At 37.5% G+C, this 25,052-nt stretch overlaps 1 protein-coding gene across 1 annotated transcript in view; it reads right to left on the reverse strand.

The window, feature by feature from the left end:
• The window catches only part of STARD9 (StAR related lipid transfer domain containing 9), a gene marked incomplete at both ends in the record, with an annotated part of 116,016 nt that overhangs the window by 79,481 nt on the left and 11,483 nt on the right, over nt 1–25,052 (reverse strand). The window contains 2 exons of the mRNA XM_082001085.1: nt 16,162–16,278; nt 19,820–19,889. Of these exons, the coding sequence (XP_081857211.1) occupies nt 16,162–16,278; nt 19,820–19,889 (187 nt within the window). The remainder of the gene's footprint in view (nt 1–16,161; nt 16,279–19,819; nt 19,890–25,052) is intronic.

A 25,052-nucleotide genomic window follows, 5' to 3' on the forward strand; every position in this document is an offset into this window, starting at 1 on the left:
TGGGTATTTAGATGACCTTTAAAGGTCATCTAGTCCAACACCCCTGCAATAAACAGGGAACAGCAATACAACAATGATGTTTCCACTGAGTAAAGCCCTTGACAGCAATGGAACTATTTTTACACCTGTGTTTTGAAACACCTACCTGACTGCTCAGAGGGCTAAATGTGCAGCTGACTTCCACAAAAAGGAAGTGAAGGGAAAATCCACAAACTTGTATGAATTCAGATATCACTTCAGTGTTTATTGAGAAGATCAAGAACCAGCAGCCAAATCCCCAAGCAAGTTTCTTGACTGTGGTTCAGCTCTTCAAAGATACTTGCAGTGTTTTCATGTTTGGTTTTTTTTTTCCCCAAGTTTCATGTTTTGGTTTTTTTTTATTGCATTTAAAAAAAAAAAAAAGAATGCTGTCTACAGTATGTCCCATAACTTAAAAAAATAAAAATGGTTTGGAGCTGTACAAGATCCTCAGGAAAAAAAGTCCTTTCTAAATTTATATGGTTTTAGCAGTTTCCGGGAGAATCCAAACAAAAGGAGGTAATTTAAGGTCACTTATGAGTTCACAGAGAGAGCTCTTGGCTTCTTATTCTCAACAATATATTAACAACAAAGTTTGCCAGGACTAGTGGTTGAGTAAATTGTTAATTCCGCTCTTTTACCAGCTCAGCGGCCTCTGTTCATTTCCAGCTTACAAGTCCTGAGGGCTGCATATTAACAGCCAAAGGTGCAACAAACAGTCACAGCTCACCTAATTAGAAACGTTACATTAAAAAGGCTGCAGGGACTATCAGTTTCTTCTAATTTTGCTCTCCTAGTGACAGAAATTACTTAGGCTGGACCTAACTACTTCTTTATACCATCCTTCTCTTCCCCACTCACTCTATATCACACCAACCTCAAAACCAGGCAAGGCATACTATGAAGATAGCTCAGTGCTTCATAGTACCTTTGCTTAACTAGACAGAAAGCAAAAAGCAAGCTGGTTTCGCATCACTTGTAAAAATATTTTAAAAGTAGTTATAAAATATCTAAGAAATCAACCAGCCCAAATAAAGCAAAATATAATGCCACACATTTTCAAACAGAAAAACATCCAGATCTGCTTAAGATGAGAGAACAAACAGGCATCAGAACCAGGGAATTACCAAGTCCCAATTAAGGTCACATATTTCTGTATCATTACAAGGCCAGTAATAAACCAAATCTTTGGTACTACCAAGATGAACAAAGACCCTTTGGCAAACTGTCAACAAAATTTCTTCATAATATTATGACAAGACATTTCCCGTGAAGACAATGCTGGAGTTCCCCTCTCAGACATGATGCTTTCTGGGACACAAAAAAAAAAAAAAAAAAAATTCCTAAAAACATTGAGAGCAACACATTTGATTGCCTAAGAGTTCTGTCCCAAAATAAGTTTATGGTATTGAGCATATGTCAAATCAATACATTTTAAATATATGTCCCTTAGCTCTTTTTTAATACAACTGTCATCTTATGATAAATTGATTCAGAAAAAGACAGGTTTACACACAACCTAAGGATGTACTGGAATACAACAACCTAACCATCTATATTTCCACTTCCACTATTTTCTCTTTTAGACAGAGAACAGTTGCATCACTGACCTAACTGGAAATTCAATTATTAGAGAATATTGTTTCTGTTTCAAAAGAGTATTGACTATAATGACCACATGCTGAAGTTGCTGGGTGATTTTCAGACAGCCATTCTGTTTAAGACAACCGTCTATCTCCAAGGGAATTCAGCTTAGGCTTCTCTCTTTCAGTGTAATGATTTACAGCAGAAACATCTGCTGTGCTCAAAAAAAAAAAAAAGTCCCAGCATCTGCAAATTCTTTGTTTTAAAAAATGTCTACCAGCTTTGATTAAAGCTGCACTAACAGGTTAAAGTAGCACAGCGCTATGTACAAACTGTAGCATTTCACTTGTAACACTTCATTTTATAGTAGTCCCTCAACCATTTTTAAAAAGTCAAAGCCTGGCTTGAAAAGGATTTTTAAAAGCATACTTTTTTTTATTATTATTATGTGCATATAATTTTTTCCTCCAGATTTCCATTATCAAATAATTTTTGTCCCTGGGTCCCTTTCCTCATTTTTATAAATTATCTTCTGTTAAGTTTCATTTTATTCTAAGGTATGTAACAACAGGAAAAAAATAGTTAAGATTATGGCAAAATATTTTAAAATGACATTATTTCATGTCTTTATTTTAAATGTCATTAATAATTTCATTATTTCAAGACTTTTCCTTACTCACTAACTGCCATCTTCATTTTGAATATACTGCATGTACAATTCTAGCAAATCACTAATACAGATTTTCCCATTTAAAAGACTGTAAAAAAACTATATGAATTTTTATTGGAAAAAAGCAATATACATGAACTGCGTAGTTTTTGGGTTGTTTAGGAAGTGTAGCATAGATAACTTTTTGTATGCCACAAGTTTTAACTAAGTTTAACCATTTTAAACTCAACAAGAGAACACTTTGCATGAAAATATTTCAGCCAAGTCTATTGAAAACATAATCCAGCTCCTATGTGGATTATTTCTGAAAATAAAGGTGTATATCTCATGCTGCCTCATTAATAACATTATACAGTTGCTAACTGCATGGTGAATTGAAAGTAAATTTTGTTGATGCTTTGCAAATAAAGGTATCGGTGCTTATGCTGCTAATAAATTTATCAAGTCTAAAAACCTTTTGGTAGATAGTAACAATACTTTTTTTTATATATTAGAAGCAGCTTACAACTCATGTCATTCCTTCTGGAAGGAAAATTGGGAGGAGGGGTCTATTCTTTGCGGAGCTACTTCAGCATTTTCTGTCTTCTCAGAAAAGGTTAAGCAGAATACCTGCAACACTGTGCCTGTGATGGAAATGGTTGCAAGGACTTACCTTGCAGCCTGAGCTTATGTAACATTTTCTTACAGCTAGGTCTTAGAAGAACAAAAAAGGAGCTCATGAATATTCTCTTTCCCTCAAGCGACAAATTGTCTCTGTGCCCTGCCTAGCCTTTTAGTTCTTATTAATGTTTCTTAAGCATTTAAAATAGCAGCCATTCACTACCTCAAATATGTTAATTCTGTTCTATTTTTGCCTCATCTCTCTTCCTGCCTCCTATCCCCATTTTCTTTAGGCAAAAAGGAGAGAGTCTGAAAAATACTTCTGTATCTGTAACAGTAGCAAAAACCACCATCAGGAGAAAGGAACAATACAGAAGGAAAGTAGAAAACTGTAGAAATCTTCAGAGATGCCTGACATTGCACAGATATGCTAAAGATCGTGTCCTCATGTTCTGAGACGTGATGTCAGGTGCCTGAATCAGTGAATAAATGTACAAAACTCACAGTGCAGGTGTGCTGTACAGAACCAGCTCTAATGGTAAATCGATCTTTAAAACAAAAGCTGCAAGGGCTCTCAATGCCTGGCCTACAGGAAAAGGATTTATAGAGTCTAGCTGTAAGAGGGGCTACAGATTCTTTCCCAACTGTATCAGCCTCAGAAAACATTGCAATGTGAGTGCTGCTAGACATCTGGTGAACAGCATATCAAAAGCAAAACAAAACAAAAAAACACAAACCAAAAAACCAAAAACTTGATACTTAGTATGAAGCATAGCCATTAAAACAAAAGTACTAAACTACATGGAACAAATTTTAGCCCCCACAATTAACTCTCCACTCCTAATTCCTCTGCTGAGAGCAGAACTCTTCAGCCAGCTCCCATCACAGCTTTAGGTCCACTGCTGGTTATGCACCGCAGGTTATCTTCTACCCCACAAAGATGCAGTCACATACAACACCAACATAAAATGTGATTTTTTTTTTTGTCCCACAATGATGAGAAGACACAGGCGGAGGCATATGTCTGAAAAATGTTCTCCTTTCTCCAGGTGATAACTTCTAGTCACTTGCAAAAGCACTTTGGTATCAGAGTCCGAACAGTGCTACATGCATTTCTGACAGGACCATACAATCACAGCTGCAGCACCAGCAATTTAAACATGCCCAGCCCATGTGGCACAGACCAGCCTGTGTTCATACTGCCAAAGCAGGGTGGCCACATGCAAACTGCCAGTCAGGAATGGTCACGGTCCCTGCCAGTTCCTGGACTGTGCCTAGAAACTGTTACAAGAAGTACAAGCTATACCAGCCCAAACAGTACCAGGAATGACTCTAACAATTTAGCAGCCTAGATCACCAAGATGCAGTGCTCAGGGAATATTCCCTGGCATTAAATGGAGCCATTTTATCTACTTCTACGGATACAGCCTCAGTTTGCTATGAAGAAAAAAAAGCATCAACTCCAGGTTAATAAAATGAGGAGCAAAAGATGACCTTCTGATCTCTTTTGCTCTCTCTTTCAACTCGACATGCCAATGACATTCGTAAGAAATGGAATAGAAATGTATTACATTCCATGTACTGTAACAAGCAATAAATTTATGCAAATGACATGCAGTAGGATGCGAGACAATAAAAGCATTGTGCTGCACCAAGCAGAGTCAAAACACACAGGAACAATGTAAAGGAGGACACCATGAAGAGCTCGAAGCAAATTTTTTCAACCATCTGAAATCTTTTTTTCAGACTAAATGTATCTTTAAGGCATTGGCAGTTCTTTTGAGTGTCTGCTTAATTCGAGTTTAAGTTAAAAATATCAAAAGCTACTTAAGACCAGGATTTCAATTATCTCGTTCTCCATCTATAGGAATCAAGGCAGCTGCTAATTTTCTGAACGTGACCTGAAAATTCAGTGGCAATTTCTTGGTTTAGAGCTACAAGACACACTAAAAATAACAGAGAGATGTAACAATGTTAGCCATCAAAAGATTAAAGAGGAACAAGTAACAGCCTCAGATTGCAGACTAGAACATTTCCCAATCGTTGCAGCAGTGAGATGATTTTTGGCTTTAAAATGCTAACTAGCTCCACCAAACCCTTTCACTTGATTGGAATTTGAAAGTAAGTGCTGGAATATGAGAAGAACCTCACTGATTCAATGACAAATTTATATCAACTCTCTCTAGATCTTTAACATGATTCTGCCTTTTTTCCTATTTCAAAGCAGCTATAAAAAAAGCTCTTGGTTCTAATAAAAATGAAAACCAGAAAAAAAAAAAAAGATAAATGCACATAGGTTTCACATTTTGTTTAGCTAATGAGAAGGTCATTGCATTCTGACACTCACACATTTCAAAACAAAACTTGTGTTCTATTAGGAAACTGGTTACAACATGCAGCAAAAAAAAAAAATAGTCATTCATGAACTACTCTAGCCATTACTTTCAGTCATTAAGAAACAGGATACAACTAAGAGCATCAAAATAGGATAGACTGAAATGTCCTTAGAGCACTCTAGTCTCTTACTAGAGCAGCATGATGACTTCATGCAGGACATGTACGACGCAGGGTAGCCTGAGTTACCCACCACCAGCAGTAACATTGTCTATGTACAAGAAGGTCCTGCAGATGATCCGTAAGAGGGAGTGCAGAAGCCCAAAGCTCAAGTGAGGCAAGCCCAGGTGTGTGGATCACAATGCCAACAGCTAAAGGAGCACTTTTCTGCAGATGAAAATCGTAGATGCAACCTCTCCTGTTCCAAAGGGATATCCCTTTGCTTTCAGGGCACTATATAAAGAAGCTCTTTTGATCATACTTCCAAGTGCTCAGGTTACATTTATTGGTCATGTGGCAAAATTAATATTGTGGTCTTTACTGTGAAGGTCATAGATAGCTCCAATAGGGTTTGCCTCAAAAGACTGGGAATCATTGCTCCGGGAGATTTTAAAATCCATCAGGAAATCTCACTCTTCCACAATGCAGATAACAAAAAGTATTACCCATGACACTTTCAACATTGTTGTTCTAGCCAAAAATAGTTTGTCTACGAGCAGTTACTCAAATCCATTTTCTGCTATCGTAACAGAACACGCTCAGCAAAACCTAAACACAAGATAAGACGTGTCTCCTCCTGTTCCGTTCTCCTTCAAAGCAGTTGGTTCTTTTCTGGATGTTGCTTTGCTGAAGTTGAATTTATACATAACTTGAAAGATCTCTTACTAAAAATCAATAGATCTGGGCAAAACTTGCAAAATATTTATGGTCTCAGAAAACTTAAGCTACCAAAACAAAAGGCATAAAGCAGTCTTGCACCAGTAATTTGAGCTCGTCTTTTTAGTCATGTTCCAAATGAAATAAAGTTCTAGAGAGGTGGACAGTTCTTTTTCAAAACCACATATGAAGTACAAATATAACATCCCTGAAAGTATGCCTACTTTAAATTGAATAAATAACCCCTTACAATTCTCTATCTCTGCTTTGCCGATGCTAACTAGAGCAGGCTTTCCTCATCCACTGATGTCAAGCTACTCACCTCTAAGAAATAATAATAATAATAAAATAAAACCCCTATAAATACAGTGAAAATGAGGAAGGCCAAATTACGTAATTCTGGGCTGGATCCTCACAGGTCCTTAGATTAATTTTTCAAACCAGATGGTTTGTATGTAGGTCTGTCAAATGGGATGAGGCATATACTCTTTAGAGACAGACTCCTTTCTTCATAACAAAATCTGCCAACAATACCATAAAGGCACACAGCATCCATGACACAATTCATGTATACGCTATTAAAGATGTATGCATGCATGCAGGAGACGTATGTCTGAAAATTTAGACTGGAAGACATTTGCAATAACAGCAGAGAAGAAGTTGAGACCTATCTTAAAGTTAACACATATAATTTGAAAGTAAGTCAATCCTTACAGGCGCACACACACAGAGAAAAAAAAAAAAGGAAATCATTCATTGCCATTCAGCATTTCGGGAGTATAACCTATCCAGCAAGGACTGATTCAAACAGTCCATTCAAAAACTTATTAATCAACTATTTAATGTGACAATGATATAGTCTGGTAAGACATACTTTAAAATACATTTGCCAATCTAAGATACAGAACATCATCTCCCCTGCTCCAGCGGAGGACGTCCTGACATTACAACACTGAAGTTATAAAGAATGAGAACCTATCCATAATAGTATGTACAGCTATGGGTAAGGAACCCTAAATTGACACTCAGAAGTTTTATTTTGATGTGCCGAGACTATTGTAAATGTTTCTAGACTGAATTAATTTTATTCATCTTCACTCTTTCTTATGCAATTTAGGAGGACTGCCAACAGAATCTACTTTAGCAGAAATGCCACAACTGAACAGAGATACTAATTTGGCTTTTCACATATGAACTCCCAAGGGCAGACTTTTTGTTGATTAAGAACAAAACAGAATTGGGAGTCAACATGCAGGTGCTCAGATCCAGCCAAAAGGATGACTCATTCAGTTTGCGTTCAAGGCCACACACACATCTCTGAAGCATATCATCTTAGTTAAAAATATAAAAGTTAGCTACTAGTCAAGATAAATAAAGCCAGCACAAATCTATAAAAAAGGGAAGGGCTGGTTTTTGCTATAATATAAAGAAACAATTCGTACCAAACACTTTAATAAACAGTGATACAGGACACCTGCATATTATTTAAGTTTTTCAGACTGTAGTCACTTATGCAAGTCCAATCTCATGGCTGCAACATGTCAGAAATATGGCACATTTTCAGAAATAAACAAAATGGCTATGTTGAACTTGATCACAGCTCTAAAGTATCTCACTATTCAATATTAGCACAGTCCTGCCCAACAAAATGTTTCATAAACCAGCTACCTGCTAAAAACAAATAAACCCCCAACCCATAAAATAAAAGCCCTAAACCTGGCCCAGTCTCCTACTAAAAGTCTACCAGCATCCCTCCATCCTGTGACTACAGAACTCACAGATCACTATGATCTTGGAGGCTTAGTTGAAGTTCAGACTAATTTTTCAGTAATTTCAGTTCCCAAAAGACCAGTCCAACTGAAGCTATTCACACAACATTGCTAAGACTGTAGAAAAATCAATCCACATTAAAAACTAATTTTGGATCAATCTGCTACCTTGGAAGCACCATGAATATGACCTTCCATTCTGTGTCCAGCCAGGCTGTACAAATACTTGCAGATGAAGAACAGAACCTGTTCGCAAAGCAGAAAGAGTAAGGAATGGTTCTCAGATTAAAAGAAGAAAAAATTATCACTACTTTATGAGCATGGAGGAAAGACTGTGGTGTAATTACACAGAGGAATTTAAACTAAATGTTCATCTGCAAGTAAGAAAGAAAAATTAACAAATACGTAACAGATTTTTTTTTTTTTAATACATGGCCATCACTAGACATTAATTTAAAAAAAAAAAAAATTATCCTTCCAAATAAACATAGGCTGCCAAGTTACTTCAGAAAATTTGCAGGTCACCAGTACCAAGTTTTTGTTTTTACTTGTGCGACACACAAAAATCACAAGGTTTACAGAAGTAATGCTGACTACGAATGTGCAGGTTCACTGCAACATGCACGACAACTGGCAAGCCAAAGAACTTGTTATTCTCTTTTTCTTCTAAGTTGATGAATAAACTTAGAGATCCTTTCAATATTTAGTGAATTATACTGCTTGCCTATTGTAAAGAATGTGCTCTGTGTATCTAATAAGCAACAGTCAGTGCCTATCAGGGTAACAAAATGAGTGTGTATGAGCACTAGGAAATTGAAGAGTTGGCAAATGTCATTTCACGATTTGTGAAACAGTTTATTGATTTCTCTTAACTTGTTACCAATATTCAGCTTAATCCTTTCTTGTGTACTCCTCTTTAAGCTTCATATTTGAAATGTACCTGCATTATAATTGCATATGAATGTATAAGACTATATAATTATTTCTATCAATTAACTCAATGCCTCATTCATTTAAAACAAATTTTTGTCTCCCCAGAATACAATGGTTTTAATGTTACGCATGGTAAATTGAAAATCAACTTGATTCTTTTTTGTCTTCCACTGAAGCCTGCTTTGAAGTTTGCAATTATTCACAATAATTCCCAGAGAAGTTTTCTGCAAAGAAATCTTGGTATAGCCAGAAAGAATGACCTTACTTGATCATGAACTGAACACAGCAGCTGTGTTTCTGGCAGATATATAGCATGCACTCATGGTGGTTTCCCTCCCTCCCTCATAATCTATTATATACTGATCCAACTATTGCACAAAAAGTCTTTTTCTTATAGCACACTCTCCTTTTCACTTCTGTCTCACTCTGGGTTGGAGAAAAAAATCTTGTGGATGGAATGTTTACTGCTTTTCAAATATTTCATGCGAAAATGCCATTTACACCCACAGCCATTGCCTCCTCCTTTCTCTCTCCTTTTACTCCAAGACAAAGGCAAGGGAAGTGTGAAAACAGAAAGAGGGAGAAAGAGCTTTATTATGTTATAATTTTTAGAATTAAGCACATATGCCACATAACAGATTTTGAATGTCTTGAGAATTCACAAGACAACTGAAAACTTGAATCTCACAGGGAATGTATGGAGGCATGGAAGTGTTACAAACTCAGCTTAGAAAGGGAAGTTCTCTCAGAGTTCTTCAGAAGCATCAGTGTTTGCTTTTTTTTTTTTAAAAAAAAAAAAAAGAGAAGCAAGTACAGTGACTTAGTTTGATGAAGGGTTGGAAAGTATGTAGCAATGCTTTGCTTCCAAACAATACTGTTGTGTAACTTTTTTACATGTTAATTGAAAAAGTTTAGAACAAACAAACAAACCCCTCCAAAAACAAACCTATACTGAAGCTCTTGCATTTTAAAATAAAACATATCTGTTTCTTCTTCTATTTGCTTTTCAGTTACACTCTGACAAGGAGGTAAGAAAATAATCTGCCCATCTGCCCCTTCTCCCAACTATTTTTCTTATCTGGAGGTAGTATAAAACCCAACTATGCTGGGAAGTCAAATATGATGAAAAGCAATTATGGTACTTTTGAAACAACTAAGAAATGGAAAAATCTGTTTACAGATTTTCATGTTCACTCAAATGAGCCATCAGTAACCCCCATTTCTGCCTTCAGAGAAAAGAATAAACCCCAATCTTCCCAATGAACATATTTATAAACAAAGATAGAAATAATTAGATAACATGCTTGGAATGGAAAGGAATTCTTCCTAGCACACGTTTACAATGCACAGACAGGCAAAGAGAACCTGTACCACTTTATATAACAAGTTTAGAAATAAACAGTATTTAATGTAATACCTTGCATTTGAACAGTCTTGTAAACCCCTCAATGGTTCAAATGCACAATAGAGGTGCACACAACAAAGAGTCACAGTTACTCTTTCACTTACATTAGTAAGCCAGTGCTGAAGAATGGGAGGGTAGGGGGTGAGAAGGTCAAGAAATTAGGAGCAGTTACTGACATTTGCAGTAAGACTTGTTTTCATACCCGTACTGCTTTCTCACTGTAAAACCATCCTGATTTTTTAAGAGAATACTTTTCACAGGTGGCACATCACAGTGCAACCTCCACATACAGGAAAATCCACATGAAATCTTGAAACAAAGATTTTTTTGTTTGTTTGTTTTTGATAGGCAGCCACTTCTCATAAAAAAGACAATGCAATCTTTAAGGGAAAAAGATGCAAGAGTATATCATCACTCAGCTGTTTACAACAGCCTCTGTGCACTCTCATATTTCTTAGATTTATCTCAAAGACAGTCATCTTTTTGTTTGATCATGGCCTTTTTGGTTGAGTGCTTTTATGATTGCATCTTAGAAAGTCCAATAAGAGCCACAGCATTACTGAAAGTTATTATTTTCTGAGAGGCACTGAAGGAATATTCATACCTGCATAAACCTAATACACTATGCCAAACCAAAATAAAATTGTTATCAAGTCAAGCCCAGAAGTGTGAAATTCCTTGAACAATATCAATATCAGTTATTTCATTCTTTTGAAAGCCTGAGGCAAAAATTCTAAAGTTTAAATTACGATTTCTGTTATAAACATTATCATCTCCATTTAACTGAGGCACTGAGGTATAAAAACTAATCTTGAGATCTAGAAAAATCTCTAGAAGGGAGACTTGGATCCCACTGAAATCAGTGCAAGTTGGGCACTTAAGCAATTCTCTGGATTTCACTCAATATTACCATTCAAAGCCTATTAGTCATGAGTTGTACTCCTCTTATCAAAAGGAACAGATTGCCACACATCAGCTATCTATGGCAACTGCTGTGTGTAAATACCTGCTTGTACATCCTGTGGGTCAGTCTGCCCACCGCAGTTACTGTGCATGCACAATAACCGGATGGGTAGGATGGCTGGAGGGAAGCTGAGGACTGAAACTGTAACAATCAGTTACAAGAATACTTAACACTTGCATGTGTTCCTGTAGCCTTAAGAATAGTCTTGTGCAGAATACCCTTAAGATTTTGTTTAACTGCACTTGCATTAGATCAAGCTAATTTTTTGTCAATGGGATTTAAATGAGCATTTACTTAACTTTTGCGACTGTTTTAAACATTTTGCTTTACTTGGTGGAGCTAAAACAGATTTGAGGAAAGATTTATTAAGAGCTACTTTAGGTTTTACAGAGGAAACTCAAAATATTAAAACAAACTGTTCTATGCCAGACAAAAATTATTTAAGTTTAAATTTAGATGTTTGTTTGCAGGACAATTATAAAGGTCCCAAAGCACCTACATATTAACTATCATATTCAACCAACAAGCTTGAATCGGCCTATAAGAATAAAAATTATAACCCTAAATATCATTACAATATCATTATCACACAATATTTTTACTGCAAAATGGAAATATGTCATGAATCTCTATTAAAGGATAATCCCATAGTTATACAATGAGTGATGGATTTCCAACATTGTCTTTGGAAAACAATCCTGAACTACACACAGCTTCCTGAAGACGTCTGTGGAGGAAGGAGGTGGAAGAGAAGGAAGCAATAGTCACTTCTACACAAAATGTCCCCCTTTACTAAAGAAGGTTTTGTATAGTACCAAATTCACCTCCCAAAAAAATCTTTAATACAAGAATGCAGGGAGACATGGTGAAACTACTTCACTGTAGGCAAGCAGTAAAGCCCAGGTGCAGACACTCAGCATTCTCCCTCTGCAAGTCTAAACTAATTCCGCAGCAACATGGCACACAGAAAAATCAAGTTTGTCTCAAAAATGGCAGGAAAAGGAACATCACCAGAAGTATTACAGTTTCTTGTGGGTTTTTTTGTTTGGTTGGTTTTTGTTTGGTGGTGGTATTCTCTTCTGGTTTTTGTTTAAGAGTATAACTGCATCTTGACAGTGATGGTTTGGAAAACCATTCCCTACTTCATAACCATGGTAAATGCATGTAGCAAATTGCAGAAGAACCATGCATGACCTTTTTCTCTTAAATGCCTGTAATGTTTTAGAATTTCCTTTCATTTCTCAATTCATATTTTGCCCATGACATGTTCTGCCCCTGTCCTGAATTAATATTTATTTACCTGTTCTTTCTCTGATCCCACACAATTTTTTCATGCTCAGTTTCTTTCTCTCTGCCTAGTGCCTAGGTCATCTCTCCATACTTAGCACATGTTTCCTTTCCTTTTTCCTTTATAGTGGCTGGTAGCTCTGGTTGGTTTAGCCAGTGACCATTCACTTAGTGTATTTCTTGATTCCTCTATTCTGTTTGTGCACCAACAAATCCACTTAAAAAAAAAAAAAGTCTTTAAAAAGAGAAGGTAGACTCCCCTTTGGAAAGAAAAGCTGTCTGTGAAAGCAGGTAAAAAACTCATCTCTATCAACATGAAGTATTCAACTACCCAGTGAGAAAACAAAAGCAACAGACCCAAGCATCTTAAACTGGCCACCTAAAAAACAGATGTCACATTGTAAAATTTGGCATTCAGCTTATTTGGAAAATAAACATAATTCTTGCACAACTGAACTATTAAAAAAAAATCTTACATTCTTACAAGAATTTATGTAACTTTTAAAGGAAGACTAAGAATTCAGACCACTACTATTAGACTTCTACATTAAGCTTATAAATTACTGGCTCATCATTAGAAACACTGTATGGCTTCATGTTTCACCCCACTTAAGAGAGAAATAAAGACAACAGAACTCTGGCTAATATTCAGTTCCTCAAATGTTTTAAATGAGAGAATAATTTTGAATAACAGTCAAATACTATCTACTTGCACCTGAAACCTCTTCCAAAACCAACCACTATCCAACAGGTTATCTCTGCTAAGAAGCCCATTTCCCAGACATCGAGAGCAATGGGTTCTTCTTTCAGTAGTCAAAAATCAGCTTTGTTTTTAATTTAGGAAACTTTATCTTCAAAGGTATGAGGAGGCTTACATTATTTATGTAACGCCAGTCAAGAAAGTTTGTATATATCATGAAGTGAGAATTACTTTTTAAATTCAGCCCTAAAGAAAATGTTTAAAAAAAAAAAAAGAGTAAAGGTGTATCATCTGTCACACAGGCATTGCAGATTTTACTAAATCAGTTCAGTTCCTCTTCAGTTTACTGCACTGAAGGTCTGCTCTCCCCAAATTAAAGTGAAAAAAATACCTTCCCTACCTTTTTTTTAAATTAAAAAAAAAAGCAGTAGAAGAAATATTAAAATGAATGTATTAGGAAAAATAAACAAGGTGGGCAACATGTTCCCATTTTGGCAAATACAAGTAGAATACAGGTGTGGCAGAGAAAGCACCATTTTGATAAACAGAACAATAAATCCAAACTTTTCATTCAACCATTTGAAAGTACTTACACATGTCTGACTTAAGCCTGTCACAAGTACTTGTGAAGTATATGATCAAAATATATAGGGAATAAAATGCATTAGCTGTAGTCATCTCTGGAATGCAAGGGATGAGAACCTGAAGTGAACAATGCTAACATCTGGAAGAAACTGTAAGAAGTGTTCAGAGAAGCAGATCTGCATTTTAAAAACCATATTTTTACCTAACCAGTACAATTTGCAGCCCTCCCACAATTGCTTTATGGTCACAGAATCTTTAACAACTGAAGAAACTGTTAAAACTTAATTTTTGCATGTCCGTCCAGAGGACAAAAAAGACAGCTTACTAAAAGACAGCATTCTACAAAAATGAACCTGAAGGCAGATACTACTTTTCATCCTGAACCAATACACCAATCACGTATGATAACAGTTGGCAGGACATCTTCAAGAAAAAAGTAATCCAAGGTCAGCTCATGAAAGAAAGCTTTTACTAGATGACAGTGTTACCGAATCTCCTTTGCCTGCTGATAGCCTCGTTGCTGTACAGAAGCTTAGAAACTTCAAGCTCAGCACTGAAGTAATGAATCAAAACATGGAATTAGTACAATAAGTTTCATTCATACAGTGTAAGGGGACAGACAAATGCACAAAAGTATGGTAAGGTTGTAGTATTCCAGCAGCTCTCTTCTCAAGGACGTTTAAAGCATGCTTTACTGGTTCTACAATCACCAAGACAGGTAAAAAGCCCAAGACATTCAGCTATGACTCCAGGCCTTTCAAAGCACCAGTCTATCTTTAAACCTTTCTTAAGTCATGAAAGATGTCTGTCTAGGCTCAATAACCCAACAGTTACATGGATGTTCTTTCAGCCAGCATCAGGCATGAGTAAGGAAACTATGGCCCATTATTTAATTTTCTATGGCCAGGGAGTTCACGTTTTCCGCTCAGTGTTTTTATTGGATAAAACTGTATTGTATGATAACACAAGGCTCTCCACAGTGTCTGAAATACCTACTCAGCCCCAGCAAGGAAGCTGCACTGTTTATATTGCACTTTACATTCTTTCTCAATTGCAGATGTATTTAATAACAAGAACAAAAATTTACACTTTGTAGCCAATATTTATATTTTCCATTTGGCAGTTCTGATAATTTTTCATACCAAGTAGAGATAAAACTGATTTGGCAGTCTGTATTTATCAACATTTCATCTGCTAAACCATTTCAGCTAGAAAGCCAACTGTATCGTCAACAATTCTAAGCAGCATGCTTCTAAGTGTATTATGAGAAAAACTGACAAAGAACACAAAATCAAAATAAGCAAGTAGGACAATATGAGAGGTAGGGCAGAACTCCAACACTTCAACATTTAATGATTTGTTATTTGTAATCCCTAAAACAGAAGTTTCACTAGTGCTGAGTGTTTTAGAAAGACGACTTTCTTTTTTAAACACTAAATACACTTCACAAGTTCTCAAAACTTCTCCCACACTGCTGCACCAAGGAGGAAATGGAGCACAGTCAAGAATTTCACCTATAGTTCTGGTAATCGCCAAATTTGATAGTTTTTCAAATATTGACTCCCAAAAGTAAAACAATCCTGTGCTAATCACTAGCAGAAATACAAATTTCACAGGACTAGCCCAGTCTTAAGTGATACTTTCCGTGAAAAACACCACAATTATACACATTGAAATTTCAGTAACAACTGTACTGTCAACAGACAAAAATGAAATTATACAATTCTGAAAACAGAACAGCAGTAAAAATTTATTTTAATGCTCACATATGTGACCATATGCATGCATAATGAAATCTTTGGATAGCTTTGCTGTGCATTATATTTATTTGCGGTAGATTTAATAATTCCTTGTTTATTAGCAAAAATTTGTAATCATACCCTATTTTAATACCGAATCCTTCAACCTTCTTTCTTAATCAATCAAACCTTGGATCTTCAGGATAGGAAGAGTCTCCATTAGATAGATTCAGATTAGATTTCTGATGCTCTATCAAGGAAAAGTGCTCAGAACAAGATAGTATAAGTAAAATTTACTACTGTTATTTAAAGACTTGATTACTTCACTGTTGATTCTCTCAGCAGAATCACCTCAACACTCTTCCTTTTACTTCAGACCTTTCTCCCTCTAGAACCTGATCCCCACCCCCTGCCCAATTTTCATTGCTAAGCTAGAGGCCTCAGATCATCACAATTAATTATCACTACCAAAGTTAACATATCTAATGAAAGCATGCATTACTTGACAAACAAGGGTATTGAAGTCCTACTACACCTACTTAAGACAACAGAACTGAGTACTGTGGTATTGCAAAAATAAGAAAAAGATGGGCACAGAAAAGAAAATGAAAATTCATGTATCCTATGTCTCAATCTCTTGTGATTATAAAGGAAAAAACAGGATGGGAACACAGACCTGAAGAACAGCATCACTTACCATTTCCTGAGATGCATGCTTTGGATCTTCGGGATCAACTGACCAGTAGCAGTAATCAAAGCTGAAGGCCACAGTCTTTTCTCTTGAGTCCCAAGTGCTATCAAGCCTACTGTCAACCTGACAACACAAAGAAAAAGACAGAAAGACCAATTCACTTTGAAGATGACCAAGAAGTAAGTATTTTAAAACTAACAGGAAGTTTATCTAGAATCTGTTTTGTGGAAAAGGAATGGCAAATATTTTATCCTCTTTAATCAATTTTATTTGATGCTTAGAGCAAGGCGGAGACATCCATGGCAGATCTGCTGAAGCATTTTTGCTGAACAGTTCATTTACTACATCTAAGGTTTTCCAGGCAGCATACAATAAACATAATTTAGTTAATCTTCACAACATCTACATATTGGCAGGAAAGCTCTATAACCCTTTTCATATTTCTCTGTCAATCTGTTTCACTGAGAACTGCATCAGAGAAATGAGGCCCTAAGTGAGAAAACAAAACCAATTTTCTCTCTGCATAGTTGAAAATCCAGGTGTCTTTCCCTGTTTCCCCTTTGCTTTTGTCATGATTGCAAGCTAATACTTCTGCCACTGGTACCGCACACTACAAACCTAACCTTTACAGGTTAGTAATAATGACAGCGAAGCCTTTCTAGTATAGTAGTCAGAAAAGGTGACTGAAATTAAGGGCATTGTATAAGTCTTTCTGTATAATCTTACCCAACTGATTTGTAATAAAACAGATAAGCTTGTGAACGAAGAACTACATACATTGTTATTGTTCTCATCAAAGAAGGAGAGTAATGAGTCAAAACTTTACACAAAATTAACACCATCCACATGTAATTTTAACCTAGTTGGTAACTTTATTGTAACCCTGACATTTGCAGTAACATAAGCAGAAAAAAAGTTTCATTATAGTTTGGTACCTAAACAAACTGCTTCACTAATTGCCCCAAAAGCTAGAGGTGACAGTTCTGTCCACCAGATGACTGGATAAAGGGCACTGTAAGCACTGAACTCTGCCACCAGCTGTGAGGTTTACAGGGAAAATTAATTTACAGGCCCATCTCACAGATTTGTGATTTTTATTTTTTTTTAAACCAAGAAAAAGCAAAGCTAAAAAGGACAGAAGTAATTTTAAATTATCTTTGAAGTAAGGGAATCTCATTTTAAACATGAGGTTTTTAATAAAATCTCGTTTTTAATAAAATATTTTAAACCCTGCGTGATTTTAAAGTTGTCACATTGAATTAAGTACAACCAAGGTTTCCTTTAGTCAGAACTAACATCTTAACGAGCCTATTGATCACCTTCAGTAATGACATTTTCAACATGTCACAATTCAGAGATTTTTATGCAATTACTTTTTATTTTCTTAGGTTTTCTGCAGCGGAAGGTAGCTTGGAGCACTGCCTTCCTATTGCAACATGTAAAAATAAAAATTAAAAATACCCCTCCACCTCAGGAAAACAGCCCCTGACCACAGAGCTGATTACCCTTCTGGTGAGAAGGGGCTTGTTTTGAACTACGAAGCGCACCTATCCCAGATATAACAATGTGACTATTCATATATAAATATTAATTTATAGACTGACTTTGATTCATCAAAGGCTGTCTAGATTTAGTTTATGCCTAAGGCAAACTCGCTGCCTTTACAAAACTCACCAATTATGAAACTTCAAGAGAGAAAACTTCCACAAGCCAGCCCTCGCATCTCCAAATAACCCTTCTCGGCCTGCTGTGAGCAGTCCACTCCACTGCTGTGGTTTCCCCAATATCTCAAGGCAGCCCACAGCTCCTCTTTAAACAAATAAAATTAGAAACCCGAAAACCTCTTCTTAGACCTCTAGACCTAACAAGGCTCACCTGGACCCAGTTAGGCAGCTGCATGCCTGAGGCCTCTATCTGCCGAGGGGTCAGGCAGCCGCAGAGGCCCAGACAGGATGGCACCTGGGGGGGTAAGTCTCTCTTCAAGAGCTTTGTCACATGTATGAAGAATTGGGGAAAATTATTTCAGAAAGCAATGAGAATCTAAGACTCTGCAAGTACAGCCTTTGAAAAGGAAATACACAGAAAATAGGGAACATTTTACATCCATGAGACCTCTCATGCTGCTAATATTTTTCCCTCTTTCTTCAAAAATGAGCACCTGTAGTCAATACAAAAATAATGACAATGGAAAAAGGTAAATAGTTCAAATCCTTTCATTCAATTTTTGCCAAGGTTTCTCTTCAAAACCAAATGTATTATTTCTCTTGAACCAGCAATCTAGAACAACTGGGTTGCTTGCAGATGTAAAGAAAAAGGAGACAAGAAATACAAATGAATCCATCTTCTAGAATCCCCACAGTAATCTGGCAGTTCATTTATTTACCTTTCGAGCAGAAATATGTTTGACAACATCTCCTGGTTTTGGCTAGGACAGAGTCCATAAGGGTGAATTATTTATAGCTCAGTGGGCCCATGATACCTCAGGCCATGAAGGCAGTGATGCAACGTATAGATGGGCTTGTGTTCAAGGGGTGGACTTGACCATGGACACTATCGCACAGGTTATCCATGAATGTGAAACATGCGCTACAATCAAGAAAGCCAAGCGGTTAAAGCCTCTCTGGTATGGGGGACGATGGCTGAAATATAAATATGGGGGGTCTGGCAGATTGACTATATCACACTACCACAAACCCGCCAAGGCAAGCACAAGAAGCTGGGAGGGGGCATAGCCAGGACAGCTGACCCAAACTGGCCAAAGGGATATTCCAGGCCATATGAACGTCATGCTGAACAATAAAACGGGGGCGGGGAGTTGGCCAGGGGGTGGTGGCTACTGCTCAGGGACTGGCTGGGTGGTGAGCGACTGTATTGTGCATCACTTGTTTTGTATATTCTTTTATAATTTTTATTATTTTCCCTTCCTTTTCTGTCCTAGTAAACTGTCTTTATCTCAGCCCACATTTTACCTTTTTTCCGGTTCTCTCCCCCATCCCACTAGGGAGACAGTAAGCAAACAGTTGTGTGCTGTTTAGCTGCCTGCTGGGCTAAACCACAACATAATACAGAATTGCTTTGCTCCCATTCTATTAATTTAGTGAAGGACCGTGGCAGCTTTAAATAGTTCAAGAGTCTAAACCACAGGGCTAGTTCCCATGCACACTGGCTCCAGAGCTCTCACTGAGGATTGCAGCTACACTCGGTTTATTCTTGTAGCTCTTGGTCTTTTACCAAGGTCTGAAGTGTAGCTGAACACATTTTGCTCCACTTCATGCAAGTCAGTTGCACTGAGCGCAAATATGAGAGAAAGAGAGAGGCAGGGAAAGAAATTATCCAGATGTTAATAACAGTAAGATAAGCACAAAATCCTATACAATTTATTAACAGCTCTGAACGATAGTGTGCAGCCAGGTTGCAGAAGCTTTGACAAATATAAGATACAGAAAACACAACTACATGTTACATCCCCTGTCAATAACAACAACAAAAAAACACCAAACCAAGACAATCCTTCCACACACTTTCACTGCCATTATTCTAGAGCTGTGCTGCTTTAAACTTCTCCCTTAAGATTTCTATTAGAATGATCCAATAGCCAAACAAACACAGAAAAGCATCAGGGTATCAGAATCCTTACGTAAGAAAGGGAAGACACAAAGCATACCTTTATGTTTCTGACTTTTGCCACTTTGTCATCAATTTCTACAATCACTCTTCCTCCTTCTGCACTCTCTCTGGAAACAGAACACATTAAAAAAATCCATTTAAAATATGAAGACACAGAAAGGTGCATGTCAAATTCATAAACCCCAGAAATTTGTGTTTACTTTAACAAACTGCAAATCAGAGCTATAAAACAGATACGTTTGCTTATAAGACACACTGTGACATGAAGTAGTATTTGCGGATCTACACCCAGGTATCTGACAGGACAAAAAAAAAAAAAAAAACAGGACTGCTGTGATTTAACAGTTTCAAATTGCTTGTCCTAAATACTTTGTTAGGATTTTATTTCTAATTAAAAGTTGTTCTACATTACATTTATAAGAGAGTGGAGCAATGGTAGACTGTCTATGCTTTGTGGAGTACAGATCCACATCACACACTTGTGAGCCACAAGTGTCATCAGGTTGCACTGTCTGATTTCTACCACATAATCCAAAGTGTTTGTTGTAGTCCTCAAAAAAGTACTCTTTAGAAAAGCAAAACTGTCCTGAAATGTTAACAGGCAGGATTGTTCCCAAAGTGCAAAGGACCATGCACTCATATACACTGTCTAAATTTCACACTGAACACAGCTACCACTGGGTACTACAGCCAACCTCCACTTCCACAATGACTCATATTAGAAAAGGATGAAAAAAGGATGTGGCCAAAGCAAAAAAAAAAAAAAACAAACCCACAAAACAAAACAACTTATTTCTGGGCTGACAGCATGATACCTACTTGAAGTTAACGATGTTCTTATTTATGTTCTTATTTACAGCTGTGTTGATTCACACCCATCTCAACAATTATAATGGATTTTTTTAAACACAGCAAGATATGAGGAAGAAGAGGTCAGTGATCTACTTCTCTGACAGCAGAAAAATAAACACACACTTTGGTACTGAGAAGCTAAGAACAGGAGAAAGTTTTTTTTATCCTTCATATTTCTTCTATAGCTTGCTTTGCACTCTGAAAAATCTTGTAAGCTGCAACTTTACTAGAAAGTTTTATTCTGATGAAGCCTAATGCCTTTGTAAAACTGTAAGAAATTGGTTTAGAAATAAAATCAATTTTGTCCTTAGCGTAGTTTTGTCGTATTTTGTTTAAAATTAAGCTGAAAGCACAGGCACTGTTCTTTGAGATTAGCTGTATATGTATCGCCTGATAATCAGCTGGATCAGTATCATCAGGTTAGTTAAAAACTAGATAAGATAAAAAAAGAGTTAGAAAATGCAAACTGAGTTGACAATCGTTCATTTGTGGCCCTAGATCTGTCTTTTAACAGATTTCTTTACACGTATACAGAAGTATTTACTCCGCCACTAATTACAATCTCCTTTCATTGACAGGTCTAAAATCCAGGCAGCACATAGCACAACATGCCCTGCCTCTGGGGTCTCTCCTCTCTGGTTCTCAGTTTTTACCCCATGCTTTCTGTACCAAAACAACATTTGAAACAACACCTTAGGACACTTAAGACTTCCACAGAGACAATCACTGCAGCATTTGAGCTTTACAGGCATAAAGAAGTTTTAAACATATTTCTGAGCATAGGCTGTCCCCTTTTGCAGATAGAAATAATGCTTTACCTTAAAGTCTCTGTGCTTCACATTAGTAATTTTGAGCATCTGCCTTGAGACAGAGTGAACTTAGTACCTTCTGTAATACATACTTCTACATGGCACTTCACTTAGAAAATACAAGCAGAGCTCCCAGAGGTTTTAGTTAAGCTGTGAGTGTTCAGCAGTTCAACACCTTAGTCGCCAGAGCCCTGAGTTAGATCCCAGGAGAAAGAGGAACACTCACAGGAGAGAGACTTGCATTACGTACAGCTGAGTCCTGAACAGAGGCCTCAAAAGGCTCCCTAAAGAACAAATGAAGAAGGACAAGTGCCCAAGGATACAGGCTGTGAGTACCTAAGGCAGAAATACGCAACTGATGCATTTAACCCGTACATGTGCAACTTCGTAGATGTTTTGAAAAGCAAGTGTTTTCCAACACAAATAAGACTAGGAACTTCCATATCTACAAATAAACCTCTGCTGGGTGAGCTAATGGACAAAGCTGACAGTTACCCTGTATTGACCAGATCTATGAGGAAATGGGACATCTTGACAATTTCACAAGAATTTAAGAACAGCAGAAGACAGACGAAAACAGAGAGATCCTTTAGGAGGGAGCTTGCTTCAGTTACACACACTCTTTCCTCCACTGCCCCACTATGATCTTGTCCCTATCCTGCTTCCTAATCCCACGAGCATTCCCTATTTTTCAGTTGTACTGTTAACCCTCCAGTCTTATCATCCTAGTTACAGTTCACTGAGTTCCTATCCTCCTCCCCCTATGCACACACACATCATCCCTTACAGGTACCCGCTATCTGTTCTCTCTAACATCTTGCCCATGGGCCCATGTCCAATTTTAGCATCTTCAACTGCTCTGTGGGTCTCATCTCCCTTCTCCTACTGTGCTGTAGGTTTTAGGCTGATCTCTCTGCTCCAAAGGTACATGATCCTATCCTCCTTGTCAGCTCTTCCATTCCCTATACCAAGGTTACCTGTACACAATTGAATCAGTGTTTCTTCCTAGACACTATCTGGGGTCGGCAAACAGATCACTGAGAATAAATAGGACAGAAGACCTTGCTTTCAGTTCCTATACCTAGGCTTCGATTGTGACTTGGACAACAATGAGCTCAGTTTATTAAGGCAGTGCTCAACCGATGAGTTTTTTGATTTGTGGGGATGGTGTAAGCACAATTTGGTCAACACTAGCGAATACAAGCTCAGATGCACTCAGAGAAAGCAGATCCCTTAAAATTTCTATCTGCTATGTTCTTACAAGTCTTCACTGAGCACATTAAAGAGTTTTAGTTATTTAGAACTTGGGCAGAAATCGGTATATTCAGATGAGGAATTAAAAAAAAGCCTACTAGATTTCCAAGTTTAAATAAATTGGGAAATTCAAATAAAAGGTCACTCTAAGTTGCTTTTAAATATTTTAAAACCTAATTTTACCTTAACTTCATATTTGTAGAAGCTGAACTGTTCTTGATGGAACTTAAAAAGAATTCAAAATATCTAGCCCGAGGCACGCGTTCACAAATGGAAGAGATCTACTCAAATAGTTGAAATCTGGCAAAGCTTTTAATAGTTTTACATGCTAGGGTATTCTTAATGGAGACATAAGGCAACCTCAACAACAAGCAGTACTCCCAACCCCATCATATCACATTTCATGTAATAATAATCACATGAAACTCACTGCCTTCAGTTCACATGTGTTATAGACAACCCTATGAACAAATGACTTTATGCTGTGGGTTCTCATCACCTGATGTTCTCTCGGGCCACCATCATTACTGAAGATTCAAGATAAAGACAACATGCCAAACATAGAACCTCTGAGGTACAAAAATTTTTTGTATGTAAAAATTTGTATACATGTATCTATATACTTAAAATAAAATAAATATAAAACCAGTAAGATACAAACAACACAAAATAAAATTACCACACCACCTTTTATGACAGGGTAACAAGGATTCCTCACTGTACAGACAAAAAGCTCTATGCAGCAGTCAAGTAGCTTTGTTCAAGTCTCAGATGACAAGAAAGCCACCAGAAGACAGGGATAGAACTAAAGTCTCTTGCTCTGGGTGCAGATTCACAGCATATGTTATCTATCTCAACTGCAGGCTGTTCGTACAAGGGACAAGTTCTCTTCTCTGCTCCAACATCCCACATGTGTTCCCACTTCTTTTCTTGCATCTGATCTAGCAACAAGACACCCATGCAATGACTCAGATCAGCTGTGATCAGAAAACAAACACACCAAAATAAATAACCAAGGTGTCACAGGGCCAGTGAGTCCTTCCAGAACACTGAGCACAGTGGTTGCACCGTTGCTAAGCCAAATCAAGGGAAAGGGCAGGAACACATGGTGGTGGCAATGGAGACCCCACCCTTCTGCAGCAGCTTACAGCCAGAGAGCATCAAGCATAAACAAAACTAGACCTGCAGCTGTTCCCAGCTCTACAAATCATAAGTTCAGGCTCCCTGTAAATGTGCTTATTTCATCCTTCTTTTAGGTACAAACCAGAGAATTTTGGGAAAGCAAGCACAGCTTTATATATCAAGCCAAGGAGGCAAAGCAGACTCACAGCTTGCAAACACTACGAAAGCACTCTCAGCAAAAACTGCTTGTCAGCACAGGCTTGCACACATGTGCACCACGGTTTGCATTTCACTGATAAAACAATCCGTCATCCTTAGGAATGGGTGCTCTGCTCCACAAGTATTAAAGCTGTATTTCTTATGGCAATAAAATCAATTCCAATGTACACTAAACACACTTGACTTCTGCTCCTCAGAAGTCAGTGTGATCTTAACATCTATTTTCCCCATCCTCCCTTCTTCCCCACTTCCTGGAAAAACGCATGTTATGTTTGAGAAGTGCCTCTCTTCTAAATTACTTTACACAGATAACTCATTTTCATGCAAAGCTAGAGCTGTAGAAAGACCAGTTCATGGTACATGTCCCAGGAATGACCTGGATCTTCTCAGATACAGAAAGTTTTAGAGAAATGCAGACCCAGCAATGGAACAGTGACACAAGTACAGAATGCAGTAGCAGGGCTGTAACAGGGAGCTGCAAGAGAGACCTGACAGAAGCAAAGCTGCTGTGGCAGTCCAAAAAACAGCGGCAGCACAAAGGAGAATTTCCTCACAACATTTGCTGTTCCTGTGACAAATAATTTCTGCAGCCAGCACTGAAAGCTAATGCAACCCCAGAGGGAAAACTGGCATTCTGCAAGACCTGGAAGAGCAAGCCAGTGGGAAAGAATCATGGGAGGATCAAGACCCCTGAGAGGGACATTTCCACAGCTTGCTGGACCTCACTGAGACAAGTTGAGACAGCCAGTACGGAAGTGCAAGGAGGTACAGAGAGCTGGAGGAAGCAGTGGGTGGAAAGAAAGGGGGTAGTTGTTTATTTTAGACTTTATAAAGTTTGTCTCACTTCTCCACTCTCTCAAATAACAGTCGGGCACTCGGAGAACAAAGGAGCTGACTTCTAAAAGCTGCTTTTTTATTTTAAAAACATGCACATGCAGTAAAGCAACAATATTGGAATCATACTACAGCAGTAGTCGTGTCATACAGCAAAACAGCTTCTACAAATACAGACCA

This window comes from Phaethon aethereus, assembly GCF_964289735.1.
Source record: "Phaethon aethereus genome assembly, chromosome: 5".
Lineage (NCBI taxonomy): Eukaryota > Metazoa > Chordata > Aves > Phaethontiformes > Phaethontidae > Phaethon > Phaethon aethereus.